Genomic DNA, 27,949 nt, shown 5'->3' with positions numbered 1-27,949 from the left:
CCTCTCTTTCGCCCCGACCATCTCACATATTTATTTTGTTTTAGCGAACTCCTCCCGCAGTATGCATTACTTTTCTCACTTCCAAGTCTTTCTCGGCCTCACTCTATCTCTTATCATCCGAACTTCACCTTGCCTTCATTCCCGAGGCGCCACGGAACTTGCCATGAGTGGACACTCCGCGGTCGCGACTCGCCAGAGAGATTAAACAAATTTGAATTGATATAAAAGAAAGAAAGAAAGAAAGAAAGAAAGAAAGAGAGGAAAAAGGAAAGAAAGGAAGAATCGAAACGACAGCGTCTTTCTTTCTGCGTTTTCTGGGATTTCGCGCCGCGTTTCTGCAGGTTTGCGGCTTGCTGCCCTCCACGCGGCCTCTCCTTTTCACCGTATTCGGCCTCTTTATCTTCTACCGCTTCATTTTTAAGTCGCTGTTCTTTCTCGGTCCAACGCATATCTTTGCGGAATCAGTAATGGCGTTCTTCGCCTCCTTTAATTGCCGATATGCATCTTTTCTTCCCCCTTTACGGAATCCAGCTCTTGTATGCGTGTAGACGACAAAACCGTGGCTGCTCTTGAGCTCTAGATATTTTTTTTTCTTTTCCCGACTTGCAAATACTTCCCCGCAATCGTGGGTTTCGGTGCGAGAACTCGCTATGAAAGACCTTCATTCGTAATCACTACGGGGGCGCTTCGCAGAGCGAACGTTTCCCGCAAAAAGAAAAAGAACTTGTTTCAAAAGAGAAAAGGAATTCCAAAGAGCAACCTCGAATTGAAAACGCATATCGATATTACCGAACCAGAACAGAATCGAACGCACGCGCTCCCACAGAACGCGCAGCTTTGAACTTTTATCATTGTTATTTTATCCTCGTCTCTCTCTCCCCGTCTGACCGGCTTTAGTTCGCCTTCGCTGCAACTAATTCTCGCCGTGAGGCGACGGGAGAAAGAACGCGCTAAGCACGCAACGCGGATTAAGTAGAGAGAAGGCCTATATAAGCAAGCGAACAATCTAACACGCGCGCGGGATTCATTAGTCGTTCGCCTTTCTTTTCCTTTTTCTTTTAATTTTCATTTTCACACTTTAGAGGTCGTGATGTGGCAAGGCGATCCAGCAAAACGACATTCCTGTTCCGAACCGAAAAGTCGGCTTTCTCTCTCGAGGCGTCGTATATAGTGTATGCGCTAAGGACGTACGCCAAACTCTCTCGCTTCTCGCACAAATGTTGCGCTTGTGATCAAGCGATCACACGTGGCTTGCGGGTCACCTTCGCACAAAGATGCGTTCCTACGTTGTAAAGACGATGAAGACATCAGGGAACTTCTTCCCGTCGAAGTAATCGTTCGTCACGTATTGAACTCCATTTCTGAAAAATTATCGTATTCTCCGATGAAGCCCAATAACTCCACGGGCTTGCACAACATCAGAGCACAGATATTATTAAATTATGGCAGTATACTGCCATAATAATAGGGGGAGGGAGGGAATGGAGGGGGGGGGGGGTGCTTGATATGCTCGAGAACTGCTGGAAGTTGAGTTCTACGTTAGGATAATCAGTTTCTGTAGCAAAAAGGGAGTTTGTATGCTTTTAGCAAAATTGGTAACTCTCGGGTGTTCAAGGCCACTGCAGCGATGCCCGGCTCCGCTGTGAACGGGAACGGCCAGATGGAAACAGCTGCTAAATGAAATTCCTCACGCCTGCCTGAACGACGCATGGGCAGTTCGCAGGGGGCGGGAGAAGCTAGGAATCCATTCTTTCCCTAAATTATTTCTATCTCCTTAACTTGCACGCTGAATAACGTTTACCTATATTTCGTCTGTACAGTATTCCTCTTGTAATGATGTTTTACTTAAACTGGAAGCAGATTCTGAAGAAACCACTATCGAGCATAATATGTCAAATCAAGGTCGCGAAGGCGTATCGAAATTGGTTTGCGTGGCGCGAAAAAAGATCAGACCTACGCACTTCTTTGTAACGCAGGAACAAAATCTAGGACGGAAGTGTCACGGAACGTGAAGGAGCTTAACTATATATCTATAACTAAAGGCTACTAATAGGCAGCGCAAAGTCGTTCATTACGCGCTAATCGGACGAAGACTCGATTGAGCTCGGCTGTGTCTGCGTACCGACCGCCGGTCGTCGAGTTAGCTAGCTGGCGCAGGCTCACTGACGCCGGCCGGGTTAGATCAGTCCAAGATTAAAAACCAATTTCCCGCAGTCGCCTCCCACAGAAGTCCTTATAGCGTTCTCTCGAGGCTCGAGAAGCGCACGTACCCGCACGCACACAGACGCTAAAAGGTTTGTAACCTTGCGGCGGTCGTGATGGCAACATCAGAGCTTGCTTTCCGCCTTGTGGTTGATGAATGAACCGATGACAAGAGGAACTTCCATTGTTCCGATTCACTCTCACCGCCACGCGCTCGCGGGGGCCTAATTGCTGGAGCTAACTATGTTTCTTTGTTGTCTTCCTCCCCAGAAGCGTGAATCGTTCGCTTGGCTTCGAGAGATCCGAACCACGCTTGACGATGGCGGTTTCCTGCCAAGCGAACGAAAAACGTTTCGGAGAAATCGACTTCCTGTATCACGGCTTATGCACTCGGCGTGACCAGGTTTCACCCTTCTCACGTCCCACTTTAGAGGACAAGAAGCGAGCGGAAAAAAACCTGGACGAGTAGCATGCTACTCGTAAAAAGAAAAAAAAAAGTCGATGCAATATGAGATATTACATGAGGCGAACGGTCACGGTGTAAGCAAGCAAGCATGCAAGCACGTGTATTCTTTTCTCTGCTTCACAAGTATATGAGGTGGGCTCTGCAAGATGAGTCATAAATAAGGCTGCACGGCTTGAGCTCGTGCTCTTTCGCTAAAGCCCTTTGTTTCGCAGTGAATCAATCAGTGTGGTACGAACCGTTCTTCTCTATATAGGAAGTCGAGCGTGTATACTTCCGTGACGGTGCCTTTTTCGTCTATTCAGTATAACCCGCGTTATGAAAATCATCGGGTTGTTACTGTCTCGCGGCATGAGGGGTTGCTCGCCAAACGACGAGAAAGTCGCCAATGAGTGGCGAAATGTGTTTTGACTAACGTTACTTCCTCGAGCTTTCTCAATGTGACGCAAACGATAAAACACACTTGAATAAATCACTGAGGAAGAAATTCGTGCAATAGCCCGGAAACACGTACACACGGTTGGTAACGAGTACCTATGACCTGGCGATGGCTACGCGAGGAGAAAAGAGTGAACCTTCTAAAAGTTAGGGAGAAACGTTGTTTATAGAGACACAAGAAAGAAATGCTATACGTTAAGCTACCTTGGCAGCCTACAATTTCTTACCTCCCCTCCCCTCTCTCCCGAGCCTAAGGTAGCAAACAGGCTTTATTTTCCCATCTGGTTAACCTCCCTGCCTTTCTCATTCCCTCTCTCTCTCTCTCTCTCTCTCTAAAATTGCTGATAGGTCAATGTTGCCTCCAGCAATGACATCGTATGCCAGAAAGACACGCAATAATTAAAGGCAGGTGCTGAAGCCATCTTGAATTTTCTGCAAGGGCTACGCATGATGTCATAGACGTTGGCAGCGCTTGCTAGAGGCCAATCTAGCTTGTAGTGAAGGAAAAGGGTTACAATAAATGCTCGCAAAAGGCAATTTTCGTATCGCTTTCTTGCACAAAACGGCCCCAATACGCGAAAATTCAGCCAAATCCCCAACGGCTCAGTGAGGTCGTCGGTATTGTGGGTTGGTCACGAAATCCAGTACGCCTACGCCGTGAGTTACTTATCTCCTATGATACTTTACCTATTCATCGAAAGGAGTGCAATAAATGTTTAGGAAGGGTACTTTGCCATCTAGTAGTGTTTTAGTGTCTTCCTTTAGGGTCTCCGTGGAACGTGGACGTTTGGATTTCAAACACACGTGTTCCCTCTGTACGTGGTAAGTGTTGCCGCACACTATGCCATCGAACGTGTAGCTTCCTTTTCCAGGCCTTTCATACATATCTGTAAGAAGTTATGTAGCTCTAGAGTCGAGGCGTTCCCGCGAAATCTTCGCGTAGGCGCCGTAAGCTGTTAGGGGGCGCTGGCTGGAGACCTGCCTCGCTGCGCGGACAAACTAATTACGCGGTCTCTCCCAGAGGCACAAAGCAAACTATTTCGGGCCTGGCACTTGTCGATCATTATAACGAGCGGCGCCCCAATATGCTATTCACGAGACGAGGCCGAATTCTGTGGGCGAGAAAAAAGAGGCCGCTGACAGCGCTTGTCACTGTTATCGAGCAGGCACTACGCTGGGCATGGAAAGAAATACGGTCAGCAGAGCGGGCAATTATTTTTCTTCCCTTTTTCATTCTTCTCATGTGCAGCTGTCGCACCAGACGTACCCTGTTGGGCCATTTCTATGCGTGCGTATGCGACGCATTGAACAGCTTTAGGTTCGTTTTACGCCCAAACGCAGCCACTCTGAAAAAGCCGACGCAAATTAAATCGGGCCGTTTCACCGGTGGACACTTCCTGCTCATTCATTCATTCATTCATTCATTCATTCTATCTATCTATCTATCTATCTATCTATCTATCTATCTATCTATCTATCTATCTATCTATCTATCTATCTATCTATCTATCTGTCTGTCTGTCTGTCTGTCTGTCTGTCTGTCTGTCTGTCTGTCTGTCTGTCTGTCTGTCTGTCTGTCTGTCTGTCTGTCTGTCTGTCTGTCTGTCTGTCTGTCTGTCTGTCTGTCTGTCTGTCTGTCTGTCTGTCTGTCTGTCTGTCTGTCTGTCTGTCTGTCTGTCTGTCTGTCTGTCCGTCCGTCCGTCCGTCCGTCCGTCCGTCCGTCCGTCCGTCCGTCCGTCCGTCCGTCCGTCCGTCCGTCCGTCCGTCCGTCCGTCCGTCCGTCCGTCCGTCCGTCCGTCCGTCCGTCCGTCCGTCCGTCCGTCCGTGATAGCGATTCCTTAGTCGTGTTCTCCGCTGCCACCACAGACCCTGCTCTTTCCTCGTTCTGCGTCCCTTTGTATGTCTCACTCATGCTGAGCATATACGCATACTCCATGGTTGGGCATTGGCAGAGACTGGGAGAACCGTTTTCGGTCGCCTTCACTTGGGGGTATATGTTGGCTGTACTGTTCAGAGGCGCGTTCCGCCACCTCAGTTACTGATTATCTCGTTAATATTGGGCCAAAAATAAATGTAGAGAACCCCGTAGGTGCATCACGCTCTTATCGTTCATTTTTTTTTCTGTAGCTGAAACCAACAATTGCTTACAAAGATAAATACAAATACCGAGTCTTCAGTGCAGGTCTTCCGTAAGTACCAAAGTTGCCAAGCCTCCATACACGCGCACACTACAATGCTCACGTACTCTCTCTCAGACAATAAATAATCACACAAGGTCGCGAAGCACTACAGAACGCTCACGGCATATTTCACGAACACATTCTGGCGGCTACGGTCTCAACAGCTCGGCAGTTGAGATCTTGGCAGCAGGGAAAAAAGAAAAGAAAAACCATCTCAAACACCCGAAGAAGCCGCGGCAAGTGATTAAGTAGCGCAGCCTGCATATACATAGCGCGCCACACCAATTAAAGCAGCCTTGTCGATCAAAGTCATTCCCAATATAGTTGGCGCAGTATGCGGCACGAATACGTCGACAAGCAGCGACCGCGTCGGCAGAGGATAAAGAATGTTGATTAAGAGGTTGCCTTAAAATTCAGCTGGCCCAAATATATGCATTCTAGCTCACCCGCGCCTACTTTGCCAGCGCGCTCATAATATGTATGGAAATTAGCATCCGGAGCCCACAGAGAGAAAATGCAGGTGAAACGGTGGCACCCTCTCTGGCGATAGCAAGAAGCGCAGTTTTATGGTCCCAGCAAGTAGGCGCGCGCTGACGCTGGTAAGTTTAAATGAGATAATTATACAGCGTCAAGAAAGTACACGTACCAAGCACGAGTGTACACAAGTATATATCTAAAGGCGTTGTTTTGAGCAGGAAACTGAAAAAAGGCAAATGACAGAAATATGTAAGATATTGTAAGTCTGAGCTAAACACCCCGCAAAGAAATATTGCGAGTGAAAATACGACGTGCATAACGCTTGGTTTGTGGGAATGGAGGGGGGGGGGGGCGGAGGGGGTATTTAGAGTTTAAAAAGTACCAAGAAAACTGCGTCGCAATGTTTGCGAAATGAAACAAAAAAATAAATAAAACATTGTTAAATTTGACCTTCAAGTAATCGGAGAGACAACGTGATCGCGTGGGACATTAGCTTGAACGCAACTCGCAGAACGGCGAAATAATAAGCGGGCATACCAGACTCCGTGGAACCTAAAGAAAAAAAAGAAAGCTCTGGAGAGAGCAGTAAAGAGCTTACGTGAGCGCGTAAATTGCTCTGTGCTTGCGAAAAAAATTGGCTTCTTTTTCTTTCGTTTCAGCAACTCCGGGAAAACAAAAGGAGCGACAGTGGCGAAGACCCGGTGAGACACGCAGAAGGAGGCAAGGGTCGTCGCAGTCAACGACCGCCGCACGCCGGCGTTGCAAACCGTCGTCGGCGGCACCTCGGCGCGCGAGCGACGCCACGCCACAATGACGCCTCACAGAAGCGCGGCGGAGGTGACTCCAGAGGACGGGGCCGCTACGAAACAGGTAAAGGAGCAACGCGAGAGGTCGCCGAGAAAAAAGAGCCGCATTGTGCAAGCCCCGCTAAAAACACAGGCGAGTTGTAAGGAGTGCGGCAAAAAAAAAAAAAAAATTAAATGGAATGAGTGTCGTAGCCGGGAGACGAACGGGGGAAAAGAAGAAAAGAGAGGAGCAGCATCGTTTCCAGCGACGCGCGAAGAAGCACAGAAAGAAGACGAAGAGGCTAAAATAATACGCGTACTAGAGAGAGAGAGAGAATGAAGGAGCGAAGTTCTTGGCCATCCATGGCCGCCTGACCCTTTGCCTCGAGGCGCGACTGGAGGCGGCAGCTGCGTAACTCCTCCAGCGCCTGGCAGGAATGAGAGAGCGAACAAAAAGGTGAATAGCTAAAGGAGCGGAGTTCTTTCATCCATTCCTAGCTCTCTTTTTTCTTTCTTGCTTTCGCGCTAGGTCACTCTCGCAACGCGGGCACTTCCCCGTCGTCAGCCTCTCTTATCCAAACCACCCAAATTACGCCTTTTCAAAAGTAGCTTCTTCCCAAGTTTTCTTCTTCTCCTTCGTCTATTTCTTTCTGCCATCATTTCTTTTTTTCAGCCAGTTCACCCGCGCGCGCGCCATTTTGCCGTCGCCCGCCTCCTTCCCACCCTGCAGCCCAGGTTCATCCTCATCCGAGCGTCTTCTGTCGCACATAACCCGCGCCACTCATCTACCTCGTTTTCCATCGCAGATTGTGCGTGCTCGCACCCGCACCACGGAGAGCCGCGTGTCTATCTGTCTGCCTGCCCGTGTGCGTGCGTGCATATCAAAGCTGCTACTCTACCAGAAGCACTCACGCACACGTGGAAGAGGGCGCGGAGAGGGCGTACCACGTGCAAAGAAAAAATGAGCGGCGATGATCCCAGACGACTTCTTTTCGCCCATTTCGACGGCGTTTCTCAAGTCCTATTATGATTCCCCTGAAGTAAGAGCGCGCAGAGAAGAAAAAGAAAGAGCTTTCCGGCGAAAAGACGATGGCAAAGAAGACGAAAAGAAATTAAACACGCTAGGGAACGGAACGCGATCCCTTCTTTCTCGCTTTCTCTCCGCCTAATTTCTAATTCACGTGAAAGAGCAAAAGCCACAGCTGTTATTTCCCCTCCACCTCCTCTCCCTCTCGACCACCAGCTCTTTAATCGCTTTCTTTCTCACGGCGTTTTGCTGCTTCTTCCGCCATCTCCTCACGTGAATCGTCGTCATCGTCGTCGTCGCGTTTCGTCCCAGGATTTTTTTTTTTTTTTCGACGCACCGACGAGAACCAACGCCACTTCGTGGGCACGGCCGTCTCATTACAGCACAGGTGCCTTGCTTCTGCCGCCGCGCAAGGCGGAGGGGACGGAGTCGAGTTGGAGAGGGGGAGGTGACTGCGGAAGGGCACACGGGGCCACCTGCGAATTCGCGGCGATTTTGGAAGCGCCAGCGGAGAGCGCGTGAGGGGCGCTCTTTCGTGGTCGCTCCCGCGGTTATGCTCGAGAAATAACCTTCTTTTATGCTCGCTTCTACACCGCACACCCGCTGTTCCTCGCGCGAATGTGGAATCGACCCCCCCTTCCCCGTCTATTTCGTCGTTCTCTCATTGCTACTTGGGACGCCAGCTAGCTCCGTGTTCCTCCTCTTCCTCATAATCCGGCACTGTTGTCTTCCTAGTTGATCTTCGTGTCAGCTGCCGGGCAGCGCAAGGACTTGCTGTTTGTTCCACTTGTTACTTTTCTTTTTTTTTTACCTGCTGCTGTGTTTGGCTTCGCTGCTCTCACTGTCTCGTGCGCACAGGTCGATGGCAGGTGGGTTGTCGAAAAAGCTAAATAGGTAAAGAGAAGGAAGTGAATAACAAAATTAACCACCGTTGCCAAAAGAAAATGCAAATGACAGTTCCAAGAGAGACGTGACGGCTCGCGTATACATACAATAATCTGAGGAAGAAGAGAAGGTGGGCCGATGGGGACGACCGGAGGCTAGGAAGATTGGGCAATGCCGAGAAAAAAGGGCAAGTAAAAGAAACATTGCTCATCCGAAGCTCTCTGCAGCTGCAATGACAGACGCTGACATGGGAAACGATCGCCCTTAGCCCGCCTCGCTACTCCGAGTTTGGAGAAGATGTCGGGGAACGGGCGTTGAGCGCAGGCCAGGTCGAGGTTACAAGAGATGCGGTCAGAGAGAGAAACCGAACGTATCGGTTCCGCGGACGAATGCGCGCGCGTGCAGTCGACCTTTACGCAGGGTGATTGAAAGGTGGAGGCGGAGCCTGCTTGTGCAGATGACTGTCATAATTGTGCAGGTGTAATATATGCTCTGTATGAGACACGCAATGTATCCAGATCCTGTGCCTTCGTCGTGAAACTCTTTCTCAACGACATAAGAGACTATGCAAGTAATGAGACGGGAAATAAGGAGAACGCTGAAAACGCAGAGTACTCAAAGAAAATTCAGGAAAGATACTTAAGTTGGAAAAAGATATAAACATAACTGCTTAACATGTGGCAACTAATGTGACGTACTCAATAAATATTAAACGAGAAGCCGCCATAACTCCTGGCGACGTAATACCAGACGGCGCAACCGAAGCTCTCTGCTCTTTCTTCTTGCACCGAAATATCTTCGTATAGTATACGAATGTATGAAATTGGCAAATAGCAATGTCTAAGTAAGGGCCAGCGTTATGTTATATATGCAATATGTCCCGGGCTACACACGACGCACGTGCTGTCATACCACCAAAACGTGAGCACACCACACTGGTATGCTACCGTTTTGAGGCACATACCACTTTTGCTATGCTGCTAGCCCATGCACGAAGAAAATAAATGAGGCACTTTGCGTCTATGCAAGTTTTATGCTCCAAAAGCGAGAAGAAATAACCACCCTAGCACACTCTAGCCCCTAGCCGAACACCCTAGCCGATTGCTGCAACCCCGGTGCATTCCAAACATTTTTTTTTTTTTTTTTAGAAAATCACTAGACGGCGCTTTGTCCGAACCTGCGCCTGTGGCATGTCTCAATAGGAGGCGTGGTAACGTCGCGAATAACAAAATAAATGAAAACACAGAGGGCGGACGACGAAACTGTTGGGAAATAGCCCAGCACGCACGCTTCTTCGTCGGCCAAATTGTCGCATGCGTTGAGCTGACCGGCAAGCTATGGCTGTCCCCTAAGATTTCCATTACAGCCCGCAGTCCCAGCGCACGCAGATTGGCGACTCCGGCACGGTAGCTTCGCGTGAGGACGGCACATTTCAGCAGTCCTCGCTGGCTGGCACTCGAGCGTATGCGTCCGCGCGCAGTGGGGAGCCGAAACCGAAATGGAGAAGAAGAAGAAGCAAGGGCAGTCGACCTCCCAGCACCACACCATAAGTGCCCGGGACCTTTGCAAACCTCCGGCGAGCGAGAGAGCGAGGTCTCTTCTATTACACTCCGAGAAACAAAGCCACGTCGGAGAGCCGCTCAGCAGGGAGAACTAAAACGGCACTTTGAGTACAATTTCTTTCTTCCACTTCTCTTCTTTGCTGCGCGCCACCGTTCCTTGGTCGCTTCTTTTCCCTGACCTCGAACAATTTGGGAGCCTGGCTCGATGGCATTAAAGCGTGTTCTTCCTCATTTCGGGGCACATCCATCCCGCTTGCATTCTACAACTGCCCCTCTTCGCTATACACCCCTGAAACCACTCACCGCGCGTCTTTTTATTTTCTCTCCTACTTCTTCTATTTCCAGTTGGCTCTCTCTTTTTTTTTTTAACTCTGTGCATTCGCGGAGGAGAGAGAGACCGGCAGGCCGTGTATTCGCGTATTACGACTAGTTTTGCGAGAGAAACTTGCTGCGCAGCGAGCGGCGACGACCAATTATGTGTCATTTTCTGACGGGGACGGCAAGGAGGGTGGGGGTCGCCCCGGAGAGGCAGAAGAAGATTCTCAAAGAGACGCGAAATATACTTGGCGTAGTACTAAACGAAGGAGGAGCATAATGCGGTGTCGACCGATGCTCCCGTAGGGGAATACGTGACGCAGAGAAAGAAAAAGAAGCGTAACCTTTCCGCGGAGCGGGCTCGAAAAGGAGAGAGACGTAGGCATCTGGCAAAGAGGCCCAGGAATGACACAGGCGAGGATAAAGAAATATATATATATATAGGATAATTTGGCTCCCATTCGCTCGGCTGCGGGCCTTTATATAGACGGAACGGGCACGGCACATCGTGTTAGAACACTGCGAAATAAAGAAATAAAAAGGAAAGACGGGAAAAACTCGAAATCGTTCGGAGCCGCCGGTTTCTCATATTTCGTCTTGGCCCCCGACGCGAACACTTCTTGTAATAGCCCGAGGCGCTGGATGGGGCTGAGCAGCGTAGCAGAGCGAAGCGTTGCAGCAGCATTGCTCTTGGCCGTGCACCGGGGTCGGTTTCCAATTGGCCGAGCCGCCAATTAAGACGCGCGAAACATTCCGCCGCGTTGTTACGACTGTTGCCACATGCTGCAGGTAAACGACTGCGGCATGAGGGAGGAAAAAGAAGTATTGAAGAAAAGCCGAAAGAGCAGCGAAGTGCGATTTCGTGCCGTCCACGCGTCGCCGTTCTCACGCCTCGGTCAGGAAAAAATGACGCCAGCATGTCGGCATTGGGCAGCGTAACGAAAAAGCGTACGAACGTGCGCATATATACGTCATCGTTTCCTTGCGCCCCCGATGGATACAGAAAAAGGAAACACCGCGGGCCGGCTTCCTTCAGAGGAACGGCGCTGCAGAGCTAGCTCAGTTCGGTGTAGGGCTTTGGAAGGGATATCACATTGTAAATCGTATTTTCTTTTTTCACTCTAGGGCATAAGTATCCCGGAGCAGTGCGCAATCAGCAAGATGCATGGATATGTAAGAAAAGACATTTCCCGAGTTTTATTGCCCTGCGCGTAGTACTTCAACGATCTCCTAACCGGGACCAATTTAAGTACGACACGAATTGGCTGTGCCATGAGTTATGTTTTGACGTTACGCCGTTTATTACACAAGCCATTAGAATGATGATCTCGTAAGCGCGGTAGTTAAGTGCTGAGAGAGCGAGATACTTCCGTAGTATCTAAAAGAGCCGGTTTCGCCTAGTAATGCTCACAATAAGCAAACTAAAGTGGTACAGTTGCGCTAGCGAGCCACGTCTATTTAATTTACTATCAGTGCTCGGCTGATTACAGTGATCTACAGTGGTACATAAGATACCCAAAGAAGAAAATTATAATTGGAAGCAATAGATATAGTAATCAAATAGAGAGGGAAAGAGAACGCGTCACTGGCTTGCGTATAACAGCAAGGTATCGTCGCATCGAAGAAGCAATGGCAACGAGGTTATCAAGTGTGTCGTTGCCATTGGTCGTGTCGCGTCAATTTGGCTCTATGCTATACAGAAACAACCGATTACACGTATGGACTCTTTGCCGATGATTGACGATGTTGTTGCTTTAGCTGTGCCATCCGGCGAGTCTAACGACTTTTGTAGAGCAATTTCGTTGCGTCGCAATAAAGCGTAGCAGGTGTTGTAATTCATTCTTTACTGTCATTCGTGCACGGAGCACTTCAACCAATGTATAGCCGGCATGTCTTCAAGTATGCATGCACGGCTGAAAACATAGGTGTGTCGGCACGGCCGGAGCGATAAACAGGCACAGAGTTTTGAAATCGGCTGTTTGGCAAAGTGTCATGGTCATATATGGGCTTGTGAACTGGCGATAGCCATCTGCAGGGTCAACTTCTGACTACAGCCGGTGATGATGGTCGCGTCCAGAACGCAAAAGCGTCTAGTGTGATCACACCTTCACAGGTGGCGTAACAGGTAGCAAGCACGTAGCAGGTATTAAAGCCCGGACTAGGTGGCACGTGACAGAGGAGGGGGGAGCCGCGCGATAGGCAAGATCATGCTGATGGCCGTCACCGAATCGAAATTATGAGTGAGCTAGGTTGAGTGAGTATCGAAAGTGAGCGCAACCGGCAGAATCGTTCACTGAGATGAGCCTGTTTGTATTCGCTATTTAGACGAGAGCACACAATGCGCTATTGTTACAGCGCATACGCAAACAACTCGAGTAAGAGAAGCAAGATCGGCTACGCTCATCAACAGTGCCGAGATTTGCGTGCTGTTTCTTCACGCACTGGAACAAATACTGCGCGCGCGTGTATGCGGCACGTATGCGCATCGCATACAAGCACAGGAACGCGCACACGTGCAATGAAGGAGCGCCACATGCATTCTTGCTCCGAGGGTGGTGACGGCTGTGCGCGCGCTGCGAGCCGACGAAAATCGCCAGTCAGCGACCGAATACCCGGCGCCCATTTCCATGTAATTATTCTATCTGCCGAGTTCCCCGAAAATAATTGGCTCCGGGCATCATGCCTTCTCTCAGCGGGCAAGAGTTATATAGCTCGGTCCGAAGGGCGCCCCGAGCGCGCGCGCGCAAGGGGTAAGCCGATTCTGCAGAGGGCGGCACAAACACCCCCGAAGCTAGTCACGTGACTCTGCTCGAAGCGCACCCCGCGCGCTATGCATGCAGACGCAACGTGTCTCTCCTTCAACAGCGCTGCTGCTAAGTGGCGACGACGCCTGTTTACCCCAAAACCGCACGAGCTAGGATTCCGCGCTCCCCTCGCCATGCATATGCATGGCCGATCCCCACAGTGGCGAAGGCCCCCAGTGCATGGCGTCGTGTGAGGGAGGGGGTATAACCCGCCCATCTGTATATCTTGAACGACGCTTTCTGTTTCGCGCGAGCTTGCGTGTGCGTGTGTTATGTGCCTTGTTGCTACACCCTACCCCCCTTGTTCTCCACACCTCGGGCCCCGTCTGGCCTTTTCCGTCGGTGCACGTCTGGCGGACGTCTGGAACGTGCATGGAGCGCCTGACTTTGCACCTTGCTCGCGGCATTATACACTTTCTCTCTGCAAGCGGGCTTTCGCGAGAGACCTTTTGTATTCGGCTGCGTACTAGAATGCGCAGGTTGAGGGGCAGGTCGTCCGCCGCATCGCTTAACCTGTCCGCGAAGCCGAGATCCGACGAGACTGATCGAAATGGAGGATCGGATGAAAACGAGCTTGCCGCGCGAGGCCACGGTGCCATGCGTATGCAACGCATAGTTTCACATTCTTCGTCCCGCTCGCGCATAGTCTTTGCCAAAAGTTTAGAAGCCACAACGCGAGAGATTTGAGCTGTCGCTGAGCCGCGTGTATAGTCGCGTGGCCTTGGGGAACTTCAAAAGTTTCGAGACTGAAGAAAGTGCCTCGACTGATCCAACCGCGATGCCTCAAATAAGCTTGGACGAACCGAACGATCCAACAATATGCGTGGCCCTTGGTGACAGCTGTGGAATCGCGAAAAGGGGCTTCGAAACTGTCGGCGAACTCTGTGAGCGTAGGCCAAGTAGAAGACAACTAACACATGCTTCTGCAGCGAGCGAGGTCCAAAGCCTCGAGAAACAGATGTGTAGTAAATGTTACGTTCACGCTTCAATCATTCACAATTAGCCCCAGAGAGAAACAGCAACAGCAGAAGTTGAAAGGCAAATAATTGTGGGTTTCACACGTGCGCCGTTTGTTTTTGGAGTTTATATGCACATTCACTTCGTCCCTTAGCTTCAGTCTTAACCAAAGTGTATAGTGTTCTGTGCATGATGGGCGTTCGCGATGGCAGTGTCGGAGTCTGCGTTTTCTTCGCACCGCTTCGTCGCCGTAGCCGCAGCCGCTGCTGCTGCTGCACAAATTGAACCATTCGCGAGCGAGACAACTATTATGGTAATCATCGCCACCTCTTTCAGGCGGCCGCTTGCACGGCAGCTCGTACGGGGGCGCATGCGATCCGCGCTGATGCCGCGGCAGCGCGTGCGAAAGATCGTTTACATGGGATCGCGGAGCGCCTCGCAGCTGACGCCGCGTGCGTGCGCGTGCACGCATACGAAACGCTGCGCTCGGTGCAGTTCGGAAACCTTGCGAAACGCGGCTCCCAATACCGAGAAGAAGAGGGCCGCGCTATCAGACCGCCTCTCTCCGAGATCACGCGGTGCCCGCTGGCGGCGTTCCCGGGCGCCATACTCGCACGATAGGACGCCTTCTCCTTGTTATTAACGGTGCCGGACACAAATTACAATGCCCCGCGCGCGAGGAATTCGGCGCTTTTTATCGCCAACTCGATCCGCGAGCTAATTAGGGTGTCCATGTGCATGCTATATGGTCCGCTTCGCAGCATGCGAGTGAAGGTGCCTGCGCGCACGCTATGCAGCGCAGGCAGTGCTGAAAAAAAAAAGAAACAGAACTGCTACAGAGGCCGTCCTGGTTACGCACGCACATGAGCTGCCCTTATAGCAAAGCGCGGCCAATCAGGGATGCAGTGTCCCAAGAGGTGCGGAATAATTTAGACTATACCAGGAGTATACCTCGAGCGCCAAAGTATTAAGCGTGTATAGTAGCGCATTTGCTCTCTGTTCTTTCTTTCTTTTACTTCTCATCGCATCCACGAAACCTTAACGCGTCCGTCTCGTATAGGAGAATCGTGCCTGCAGGCTCAATATCTGCAGTTGATCGCTCGCTCCACCGCGGAGGCTGCCTCACATATATAGGATGTATCGACACGCTCTGTGCCAAAGCCTTTCGCACAGGCATTGAGCGTCCGCTTGGCGGCGTGCCACTATTGTGACAGCGCCAGCAGCAACGGCGTCACTCTCTTTCAAATGCGCCGAGAAAGCTGAAGTAAGGAAATCCTAATGCAGGCCAAGGAATTGTATAAGAGAGGCGCACTGAAGCGGCGTGTATATATATATATATATATATATATATATATATATATATATATATATATATATATATATATATATATATATATATATATATATACGTGCGACGTAAAAGAGAACTATGGTAGTTATTACGCCCTGCAGACCGGCGCACAACGCAATTACTGATTTCACGCAGAATGGCGGTATATATCCATCCGAAGGCGCCTAATGCGGCTTTACTGTATACACACGGGCAGACAGGGCATGTAACCACCGAGCGAAGGTTTCCTACTGTTGCCAGAATTTTCGGCGTCGTGTCGACTGCACAGTCGTAAATAAAGACAAAGGAACAAATAGACAAACAACAAGACAACAAACCAGGGAGGCAGCTTGTCGTGAAAGTAGACAACGAAGCCCCAAATAGAGTCGGAGCAGCAGTTTGAACTGTGTATTTTGTACGCTTGAACCACCGAATATTTAGGCGCTCTTCCGGATTTCCTGCACGGAACAAGCTGCTCTCTGCATCTGTATGTTCGCCATACGGCGATTATAATGTATACGTAATTTCGTACTGACAGTGCATATAGAAGTATAGGTGGCCGATAAGGTGTCGGCGCCCGTTTTTTTTGCGCATAAATTACACACCCTTCCCTTTTCGTGTAACACTCCGGCGCCTTCAACAGCCGAGATATATGGTAGTCCCTGTGGGCAACCAAGAGAACGATCGACCTTATACATGCTTACACGCCGCCGGGCACGCGATCTCAACTTGCTGCGAAGTTCGCTTCTCGCGGCTCACGTTTTCCTCCCAAGGCTATACCTCGCCGCCCGTTTCCCACGATCTTGGGGGCTTTCTAGAGCGGGGAAGTAATAAGAGTGTACCACTTCGTCACCTATTCTACCATTTAGCTCAAAACTTTGCACCTATAGCTCGAGCTGGTCTGGCACCGAAGCGTGAGACTCAAAAAGCCACGCTGTGCATGCATGCCTCGAAAAGGACGACTGGCTACTCGTGTATCAGCGGACGCGCAAACGAAGCAAGTATTAACTATCAAATGCGGACGAAAGAGAAGACAATGAAGTAAAACGACGTAAGGAAGCAGTGCGAACGAGGTCGCGTTCGTGATCCACGATCGTCAGCCATCCATCAGAATCCATCATCATCGCGCGTACGCCGCACCGGTTAGGAGGGTATACAGAACACGGCAAACGTCTTCCGGTCGCGAGGCGTATGGCCACGGAATGGGGCGAGATATTAAGAAGAAAAAGATCGCAACGAATCTTACTACGGCTGCTGTTCCATGAAGAGAAGAAAGGAACAGGCTACGGCTGCAGGAGCAGTGATTGCCACGTGCATGTGCTGCCCTGAACGGAAGAGATAATCCACGAGAGAGAGATATCAACGGAAGACGTGAAGAGAGCGAATGCCCCGACAGATGCAGTAGTTCAGCGTTTCCTGAGCAGTTAGACGTTTAATCCTTCATTTGTTTTTTTGTTATATTGTTTTTTTTTTGTTCCTGTGTTTCAGGAAAGTAACGCTGATTTATGCGAACGCACAGCTACAGCGTGGCGCTCTGAGATAATTACGATTCTTGCTTATTTCGGCTGGTTAAGATCTAACCTATAGTAGTGACTCAGTGGGGCACAACATAATGTATGCCGGTAGTTTGCAGCTAACTGATAATAATAATAATAAAAAAAGAAGTGATCTTTTGTATAGATGTAAGTTCGAGATTTCCACATAGAAACGGCATAGGAATGAGCGATCTGTGTGAGTGCACAAGCAACTGATTCTGATGCAGTCCAGCTTGCAGGATAGTGTAGTTTGCGTTCACTTAACCTGGCAGTTACGCTCTGAATTTGTGCTTTAGGGATAAAAGAATAACGCGATTGTCTTGACTGAGTGCTCCCGGAACCTTAAGGACAAACAAAGGTGAAGTATCACTCACCGGAAGAAAAGTGATGCAGAGGCACGTGCTTCGTTATAGACTCGACCACATCGTGCAGTCCGTACATGCTCAGCAGTTCCTTCATCGTGTTTTCCGCATAGTCCTTCATAAGGCTAGCGTCAGCAGCTCGGTGCTGATGGTGCTGAACTGGAGGTTGCTGCTGCTGCTGTTGCTGTTGCGGTGGGTGCGACTGTTGATGCTGATGAGGCGGTAACTGTTGGTGCTGATGGTGATGGTGATGATGATGATGTAGCAGATGCTGCCGCGAGCCGCCAACAAAATGCGACGAGCCACCGCCCACGGTCACAGGGGGTTCGTTACAGGGCGCTTGCAGGCGCAGAGGAGACGGCAAGGACGCGGACGACCTACCGTCTTCCGCAGCGGAGGTCGGCCCGTCATCGTCGTCGTCCTCGCTCTTGCGACCCCCACCACCACCACCACCACCACTACCACTACCACCACTGAGGTCCACCACGGCCTCTGGAAAGCTGGAGGGCCTCGGCAGCGCCAAGCCCCCGCCTTCCGCGGATATCGCGCTACTGTTGAACAGCACCCGTTTGACGGGCTGCTGCAGTTTGCGGCGCGTCGAGCCACAGTCACTGAGGTCCAGGGGTCCTTCCTCGCGAACTGCACCGGAAACAGCACCTTCCGAGCAGGTCGTCGGCACTAGCGGAGGAGGCGTCGTCACTGAGGACGCGGTAGCTTCCTTGAAGCACGCCGACGGCGAGAGTGCGCCGTCGTCGTCCTCGTCGTCGCCGTCGTCGTCCTGGGCGACGTCCGCCACCGAGGGCAATAGCAGAGGAGGCGGTGGTTGCGTGCTCTGCTCGGCGTCCTCCCGCTCGTCCTCGTCTTCGTCCTCCTCCTCTTCTTCGTCCGAGTCGGCGAACACGGCGGCGGCGATGTTCTTTGGCTGGAAGTTCTTCCTCTTGTTGCGCATGCGTCCGTCCAAGGCACTCTCAGTGTCCGGCCAGGGACAAGGCACTTCGCTGAAGGCAGTGCCCGTGGGCATCGAGGAGGCGGCGGCTGTGCTGACGGCGACCAAGGGTTCCTGCGGCGCGTCGTCGTCCGCTTCGTTGTCGTCCGAGTTGTCGTCCGTTAAGGCCCCGTTCAAGGCAGCTTGCGGCCTCTCGTCATCGAGGTCGTCCTCTTCGGCCGGGTCCCGGAGAGGAGGGGGCGGCGCCCGCGGCGAACACAGGTCGTCGGGCGCCTCGTCGGCGCAGGCGTCGCCTCCGCCCGCTACCATGGCGGCAGCCAGGTCTTCCGGGTCCGAGCTGCGGGCGAGCTTCTCGCAGATGGCGTTCAGCTTGAAGGCACTGCTGGGCGGCCGGCAGGCGGCTTCCGACGTCATGTCCGCCGTCTGGCCAGCGCGTTACTTGCTGTCGGCCCTGCGCAAAATAAGAAAGAAAGGAATAAGAACACTGGGCCTGTCAGCCGCTATTTTATACGAGCTCCGTGCGCGGAGAAACAAGAAGGGCCATCGAGGCGTTCGGTACAGGTTGTTTTGGAGGTGCTGAACGGGTGTATAACGACAGCACAACTGGCGACTGGCTGTATACGCTAATGCATACAGACTCGATATTTGTTCCTGTCACCTGTATGAATCCACTATAGGCCGAATCTCTGAGGCGGGGGCAGCCCGCGTTCTTTCTATTGATCGATGCGCACGTGCCTAGCATGAGTTACAAACGTACAGCGCTCGCGCACTGTACGCTTTTTATGTTGTGCGACCACTGAAAGTGCAGCAAGGCCAACCCTCTCGTCCCAATGTCAAACCCTGGGCACCTACAAAACAGGAACGTACGAAGAACTCTCGGATTCCGCATGCTCTAATGCGCACATAGCACTGGGCAGTGACTCGATAGTCACAAAAGAAGAACGGCGTCGCATTCCAAATGCACTCACGCACGATATGTGATCACCGTATGCGCTAGCGATTATCCTCCGCCTCGCACGCTCAGGGGTTTCCGAGAGGTCGTCGTCGTAGTCCATTTTTCGTTACGCTTTGCTTCGTTACGGAAGGGGCCTACACGTCCGCGCGGAGACACCATCCGCTCGTTCCGAAAGGAAGCGGACAATCTTTTTTAGAGCACGGAAAACTATGTACCGCCCGCATTTGCACAGCGATCCCACGCAAATTGCACGCCGCAGTCACAAGGGTGAGAGGTCGCCCACGCTCCCCCTATCAGGAGCGCCGCGCAGCTCTCAACCCACGCCCGGAATCACAATACAAACAAACGTGTGTAGTATATATCTCACGTTGAACTCACGGGCACTGCGAGAATATACATAAAGACGATGTGCGCGCAAATATCTCCGTAATGCGTCTTCGGGAGGGGGTAAAGGGCGAACGTGGAAGAGGGGGGATTCGTGGGTCTAACGAGAAACAAGAATAAGATAGCCGGGCGCCTCAACCACCACGTCGCCAGGCGCCACGGACGCAGCAGCCGGGGCAACCCTTATGAAAATGAACCATGAGTTTCTGTAGAGGACGTTATGTGTTCCTAAGGTGACATCAGACATTCATAAGAAATGCATCGTCTAATGTTTTTTGGCATCACAAGTACATCAGAGACTCAAATGACAATGCACCTTAGGATTTCTGATGAGAGGAGTATACAGCTTTTTTGTGTTATTGCTAATGTCAAAGTACATCATATATGAATGTGTACGATGCCAAGTCGTGAAAAATTCTTTGTAACGCGATAGCGTTAAATGGCTCATGAGCCGGAAAATCTGGCATTGTAGGCGTGAGCAATCTATGTACAAAGAGGTTACAAACTCTCAACCTTTCATGGGAGTCGAACCCACTACCTTTAGCGGTAATTAAGGCTACGAACCCACGACCTTTGGTGTTGAGTAAGACACCGTTAATTAAGACAGTTATTGAAGATATAGTTAATTAATGCACTCGAACGCACGTACGAACCTTAGTGAAAGTCGAAGCCTGTTAATTAATATGTTAATTAATGTGCAGCTGATTATTATGTCGTTAAATAAGACACTCGTACCCACGACCTTTGGTGTTAATGAAGGCGCTGTTAAGGCGTAGTTAAGATACAGTTATTTGAGGCACTCCAACCCACGACCTTTGTTAATGATGATGATGCTAATGAAGGCACGGTTAATTACGACCTAGGAATTAAGTCACTCGAACACATTACCTTATGTGGGAATCGAACCAACGACCATTGTTGTTAATGAAGGCGATATTAATTGAGGTACTGTTCATTAAGATATAGTCAATTAAGACACTCGAACCCACGATCTTCGGTGTTAATGAAGGCGATGTTAATTAGGGCACAGTTAAGATACAGTTATTTGAGGCACCCGAACCCACGACCTTTGTTAATGAAGATGGTGATAATTAATGCACTGTTAATTAGTACCTAGCAATTAAGTCACTCACACCCAGTACCTTGGGTGGGTGAATGAAGAAATGAAAAAAACGATATAACACAGCGTGAGCGCCGAGTACTCTGGAAACGCTTCAGATATATCAGGGCTAGGCACAAAACAACGACGTCATTTTCTTTCCTTTTTAAAGAGCACTGTAAGTTCGTGTTACCCCGTTATCACATTTGGTAAACAGTGCAAACCTATAGCGTATGCCTTGTTCTGAGCAGTTTGATTTCTCGGATGTGTTACTAGTCTTTAAGTGGCAAACCGACAATTGTGCAGATTGACATGATCATGACATGGAAAACTGCGCGTAAAAAAATATGGGGTTTTACGTGCCAAAACCACTTTCTGATTATGAGGCACGCCGTAGTGGATCGAGGACTCCGGAAATTTCGACCACCTGGGGTTCTTTAACGTGCACCTGAATCTAAGTACACGGGTGTTTTCGCATTTCGCCCCCATTGAAATGCGGCCGCCGAAGCCGGGATTCGATCCCGCGACCTCGTGCTCAGCAGCGCAACACCACCATAGCCACTGAGCAACCACGACGGGAAAAAAAAAAAAAAAAAAACTGCGCGTAAGCGGCAGCGTCGCTATTTGCTGGAACGCACTGTAGTACTTGGTTGCAAGCACATCGTACGCCAGCGCACATTTCTGGCATATACCACATAGGACAAATGCACGCTACCGAGACATGTGGGTTTTTCGAGGAATCTTCGTGGGTAGCACGATCAACACAGAAGGCACGGGGGACAGGAGTGCAACCCGCGCACATTAAACGCACTAACACGAAAGCAAGATACGGACGACAGGGGTGTAAGCTGCGCCACACGAGCAGATTTGATGCTTTCCGACTGACACTGTTGCAATGGGCACTAAAACATCGCACACTGCACATGTGTCTCTCGGAGAACACGTCAACGATGTCTGAGGCTATATAGTTGATGTTAACGACAGCAGGAAGTTATTTAAATTGAAGTGACGGCGCAGGTAGCACGGGGAGCAGCGAAATGCGTAATTCACGGGTTTTATGAGAGGTAACCGAAGTGAAAATCGTTCGAATAACGACACCGCAACGGTTTTCTATAGGGTTAACATTTTCAGATCTCGAAGGCCATGCTTTTCCTGGCTGCAGATAGCAGAAGCGATTCAAATTGAAAATGCGTTATAGAATTTCTTTCTATGCCAAGCTATAGCTTACAATATAGACTTATCTGTGGTTCTGTTTGTCTTGCAACAGCTATGCGCAATTAGGCAGCCGCACAAATTCTCAGATGACGCTAGCCGAGACATTGGCTGGCCCCAACCGACCTGTTGGTGGCGCCACCCACCGTCCCGTTTCTAATCCAATCCAATCCAATCAGCCTGTCGCTCTGTTTACGAGTCGGTCGGGTGTGCAAGCTGCAACGATGTGCTTGTTTGATCGTGTGTTTTTGTGTTTGCTGTAACGAAATGTGACTTAGTTCGCGTGCGCATAAGTGCCACAGACAGCTTGTGTCTCGCTGCAAACTCGCCGTGTGCGTGGCGCGCCAGCCAAATGTGGACCAACGATGTTCATGCCGTGGAGTGCGTTCCCTTTGTCTCTGGTTGTCGTGAAAAGCTGGTTGGACGTCGCGAAGAATTAATGCGTGTTGTTAGCGTGCCACTGCTCGTCCACTATGCACCGGCATGTCTGCTGGAAGTAACATCGAAGCACTGGCAACTTGGAGGGCGCTTTTCTACCGCGTCGTGCCATTCAAAAGGTGAGTAACCGTACTTGCTAACTACACACGTGTTGTGCGTGCTTCTCGTGTGGGCATAGGGTGCCTTGCGAACGTAGGAAAGAGAACTCCCACGACAACAGTGAAACCTATGCCGATGCTTGCTGGGTGTCAGAGTTCAGTTGCGCGAATTTATTGCCATAATGCAGAATTGAAAATCTTGATAAGCGTTTTCTTCTGATGAGAAAGATTACGTTCGGAAATAATCGTGTTCATCATGCGCGCTTGTGCGTGAGCTCCCGCTTTTCTGCTGAAGTCGCATGATAACGACTCATCTACCTCTTGACCGATTCTTACTGCTACGACGTTTCCTCGCTTATAAATGATTCGACGTTGTAGATAATCTCTGCTTACGAGGTTTTCGATTTACGAGCAGTATTGGGGAAAAAAAATGTAAGCAATCACAGCGTGCTACTGGTACAGGTTTGTTTTGAAGGGGTGTTGCCATAACTTTGACGTAAGTAAACATTACAAGGGATAGTTACTTAAAGTCATGAAAGAAACTCTAGAATTGTTATGTAAACAAACATTCATGTAATGCGCTGCTGCTGCTGCTGCGTGTGAAATTTTGCCTTGTTGAAGGGGTCCCTGTTATCGTGACATTCATCAGTGACTTCGACTTTGTGCTCTGTTGCCACCCTGCACCAGTGCAGGCATTGTTTTCGTGACTGTTTTTACATGCTCCTTGCATGTGTTCACGATGTGATAGTCTTATTGTGCCACAGCTGTAAGTTAACACAGAATTCTCTTTGTAGTGGTGCAGCCGTGACCCACAACAGTGTCCACATAACCCGTGGCAATGGCTGCAGCAGCACGGCGTGTAATCTGGATGGACATGTCAGGTATGCTTTAAGTGTACGTGTTCACAAAAGTAGGATCTCGGTATCATTAGTGGATAAGTGTATCGACATATTACTTAATGCATCTTGCTAAATAGGCTAAATATTTGTGCAACCTTATTCCACTTGCTGCTTATTTGTGTTTGTAGACATTATGCACACGTTATCTTGTTCTGTTAAAACTACACCTCGCATGTCCTGACGTTTAGTATTTTTCTCGCATCAATTGCTTGGCTGCAAGTCCATTTTATTTTTGCCTATTACACAGTATGTTTCTTTTTTATTTTGGTTTTATTTGTTTGGAACTGTTTCTTATGCTGTAGCATATATTTCCCTGTTTTCCTTTCTGCTTATGATACACACATGTGCTGTTTTTGTCCATGTAAGAATTCGAAGTGCAGTGTGCCATATATCTCAAAGGTCTAAGCACGCAGTGTGCATACCATTGTTTAACATTGATGTTTACAATTATGTCTGTCTTGTTCTCAGAATAACTGTCACTGCAAATACACATTTGATGATCTCGAATTTCTTGAAATGAAATAGGAAGGCCAGTATTCATTGTGCTGCAGTTACTTAAGTAGTGAGGTGTTTTCTGGTAAGCTTTCTATTTTTTCTCTCACTTTCTTCGTATTCTTTTCTTTGCAAGCTGCCCCTATTCATGCTGGTAGGCATTGTAGCAGTTCTGAGTGTGTCTACTGCAGCAATGCCACAGCTAGTTTGCACACACTCCAGGATGCCAACAGATACCCATCACTGTTTTTGTGCATTTCTGAGAACCAGCTGTGTCCACTCGGCGAAACTTGTAGTGTCGATTTGAATTTGCCAATCAGTTCATGTAACTTTTCAGGACAAAATTTACGCAGCGAGGGAAGGGAGACTATGCAACATGACCTTGGCTAACAACTGACTGTTTAAGTTGTTGGAAGGACTAACAAAAATAGCACTGGATGTGCACTTGTGTTGTGCACCAGTTAATTTGAGAGGGATGGCAGAAGTTATAATACAAAGGCATAAAATCATGATAAATGGTGTTTGCATAAAAAGAAGTAAGTAAATAGGCACAGACTAATTTCTATCCCTTGTAATCTACAAAGGATGCCCTTCTTCATGCATTGATAATGGGGGCTGGCTCACACTTATTGTTATTTATGTGGTGTGCCTGACTGATTTCTCTTGCCAATTTTCAGCCATGGGTGAAAACAGATAAACAATCCTAATCCGGCCTGAAGCCCCATTGCAGATATGTGTGGCCAAGTAGGACGAGCATACTGGTCTTTTGAGTGAAATATGTTGATCTCATAGGTACATATTTAGGCACCAGCCAGTCTGCGCTATGTACATTTGACCACCTGTGAAAGGAATACAGTACAGTGTCTCTGACACGCACTGGACAAATTTGGTGCTACCTTTAACCAAGCAAGCCTCGCTTGCCTCCTTGCCTTTCTCGATTCAATTTTCAATTCAATCAGTTCATGTAACTTTTCAGGACAAAATTTGCGCAGCGAGGGAAGGGAGACCATACAACATGACTGTTGTGCATATGCTGCCTAATTTATTTTTGCTGGAAATATATGTGCATTGCAGTCCACAAGTGAATTGACAAAGGCACCTAGGCATTGGAGGCTTGCTTAGTTAAAGATACCCAAAATTTGTCTCGTATCTTTCAGGGTTAATGTAGGCTATTCTTTTGATCACATGCATATTTGGTCCAATGTACATCGGGCACGCTGACTAGCCAGTGCCTCAGCATGCGCCTAGGAGAGCACCATAATTCACTCAAAGGACCAGTGTGCTCGTCCCATCTGACCATGCATTGACATGACAAGCTGTGCACTGGATTTAGATTGTTTATCTGTTTCGTTCGCCTATGGCAACCGATTGATACAACAAAATCAGTGAGGAATACCACATCCAAAAATGGGACGTGTGTCAGTCAACGCTCATTATGATTGCATGACAAAGAGGAATAATCTCTAATGACGTGGGATAGCAACCACCATGCTTAATTATTAAATTATTTTTATGCAAGCTTGTTTATCATGCTTCTACGCATTTGTTTTTCAACTTGTGCCCTCCCTCTGAAAGCAGTGCTCGGGTGTAAATGATAAAAAAACCCAGACATGGTGTGGTGTATTTCTTCAATGGGATATATGCCATCATTCAGGAGGCCAACACATGTGTGAGAACTGTGACCATAGCTGATGCAAATATTCTATAATGACTGGCACTTGGATGTCTCTGGGATGCATTGGGTTGCCCGTACACAAACACTCCTACGCTCATTTCCATGCCAAGTAATTAGTGAGATTTTGTCATTCACGCTGGTAATCCACAGACACTGCTGTCCTTTGTCGAGTGGAAACCGATATAGCCGAAGTTGTTCACGACATGTACACATGCCACAGCTGATCCATGTTGCACATTTGTACAGCCAAGAGCAATTTCTGCTTACTGTAGTTACTGCTGCACCCAAAGGCCACGCAGTGGTTCCTCAACTTTGTGTGAACCGACACCACATAAATTTTTCGCAGAACTAGCTATAACATCTTCAGATCGTTCTGCAGCAAGTGATACAGCATGTATTTCTGTGGTTGATTGCCAAGTTTTGGTAATTTTCTGTCCTTTCTACCATGCAGGGTACACGTGCACTTACTTCAAGATGACGACACTCCACCTCAAGAACAGCCTCTCCTCAATGATAAGTAGCGAGATTAAATGAAAGGAAGATATCACATCCGTAACCAGACTGATACTGTGTTTTCCTTTCATTTAACCTCCTTCTGCATTTAAGGAAGCATTGATATGCCCAATAAATGTTTTTGTTAAATTTCTTTCGTTGAGTAATGTCTTACATGCAGCATATGTAGGGCCCATGTACATGTCAAAAGTGCTGCATCTTCGCTAGACATACATACATGCATACAGGCTGCATATATATAGCACCAAAGACAGTCACGCACAGGTAACAGCTTTAAATAAGGTCGGACTGCCATTGGGACACATGAGAAAATGTTACCACACGTGGTGGCCAATTTTGTTATAGCAGTAATATGAGCACCAGCAGTCTAATGTATAAGCTCATTAGAGATTCGTTAGGAAGACGTGAGAAAGTCACAAGAAAACTGGTTTGGAGCGCACATTAGGAAGACATTTCATGCTCACAAGAAAAACACTCGTCAAGAATTCTACAGAAAGACGGTGGCCAATATGTTTTAGAATGACATTAGGAATACATCAGAAAATTCAAGAGAAACTCATCAAAAAGTCTAATGGCTGTGATGTCAAAACTCGCCAGACTTTCATGTGAAACTCATCTCATATTTTCATAAGGGAACGCAGCGGCTGTAAAGGATCGGCGCGCGCAGTCGTGCCCGCATTCTCACGGGACCAAGGGAGCGCGCTCGCCCGGTTCCAAAGACACCACCGCTATGCTGTCTCTCTTCCTCCCGTAGCGTAATCACGACCTTTTGTAATGACACCTCATTAAACGGACGGGAAAGACCAACACGTGATTGTGCGACGACAGGGACGAGAACGCAGATGGGAGAGAACAAGTGCAACGATAGTTCGAACAAAGGATAGCGCGAGCGTTTTCTGATCGTTAGCGGGCCTGAGGCCATCTTTCCTCTTTTTCTTTCCTTTCCCGCAGGACAGCCAGTTCGAAGACCGAAGATTTCTACTCTCCCTGAGCAGTTAGGCTACGGTTGTTCTCAGTGTAGGTTACCACTGAGCTTTAGCGGCGTGTCTAATTCGATAGAGTGCCGGGGTATTACGAGGCCCAGGCTATAAGTGGCCCGCGTAATTTGCAGCGACTGATTGTCAGCGTGGTCGTTAACGACCGGCTAAAGCAGTCGGTTAGCTAACGACGGGGTATAACTCCGTTCAAGCAAGCCGGCAGAGCGTATCCCGCGGTATATACGCTGACTGCTTCATCGGGCGTTGTCGTACCATCGCGGGATGTGCAAGAACTTGGAGGTGGCCACAGGTATCGAACCATTTTCGACAAAATTTAGCCAGGTCTTCTACTTTAAACATTGTGATGAAACATTGTGATGAAATAATGGCTGAACATTTAAATGTCTGTTCTATGAACGAAAGACAAATTTGCCTCAAAATAAATAGCACTGACCAGCTGATCCGCCTTCCTATATTTTTTTTTTTTTTCACGTTGTCGTTTTTTCAAGTTTTCAAGCAAGCGTCAGCATACCGTGCTTACATGTATATATAGGCGCGACGATAAATACAGCCCGGAGAAATGCGAAATCATAAATGTACAAAAGTCACAGCAGTCAGCCAAATACCGCAGTAATCGTCACACGGCGGCATTCCGTGACATATCGCCGTTCAATGCTGCACGACGTCTCAATTCGCGTCGTCGCACGAACCACATGCAGCGTCGGCCTGCGTGCCAGACCACAGCGCGACGGCATCAACTGGCAGAGAGAAACACGGGGGGGGGGGGGGAGGAGGAGTAAGAGGGGGGGGGGCGGCACAGCCATACCCGAGCACAACTGATTGCAATTACGATTTCGTTGATACCAGCGCGATGCGATCCCTGCATCGTCGCTGCGATGACTAGCCTATAGTCGGGTACCGAGTGGGAGAGCGCATCAT

The 27,949-nt window shown here is 49.2% G+C and overlaps 1 protein-coding gene and 1 long non-coding RNA gene across 2 annotated transcripts in view; one reads left to right on the top strand and one right to left on the bottom strand.

Annotated features, from left to right (window-relative positions):
- The window catches only part of LOC129381745 (uncharacterized), a 64,429-nt gene extending 45,722 nt beyond the window's left edge, over positions 1-18,707 (bottom strand). The window contains exon 1 of the mRNA XM_055064847.2: positions 17,335-18,707. Within this exon, the coding sequence (XP_054920822.2) occupies positions 17,335-18,682 (1,348 nt within the window). The 5' untranslated portion in view covers positions 18,683-18,707. The remainder of the gene's footprint in view (positions 1-17,334) is intronic.
- Positions 18,708-22,106: 3,399 nt separating this feature from the next.
- Positions 22,107-26,166, top strand: LOC140216704 (uncharacterized). Its single transcript, XR_011893337.1, has 3 exons — positions 22,107-22,475; positions 23,249-23,335; positions 25,972-26,166. It is a non-coding gene; the product is annotated as an uncharacterized lncRNA (long non-coding RNA).
- Positions 26,167-27,949: the final 1,783 nt, after the last annotated feature.

Source organism: Dermacentor andersoni, chromosome 3, assembly GCF_023375885.2.
Source record: "Dermacentor andersoni chromosome 3, qqDerAnde1_hic_scaffold, whole genome shotgun sequence".
NCBI lineage: Eukaryota > Metazoa > Arthropoda > Arachnida > Ixodida > Ixodidae > Dermacentor > Dermacentor andersoni.
Note: the sequence above shows the minus strand (reverse complement) of the source record. Positions and strands in the feature narration are given on the sequence as shown.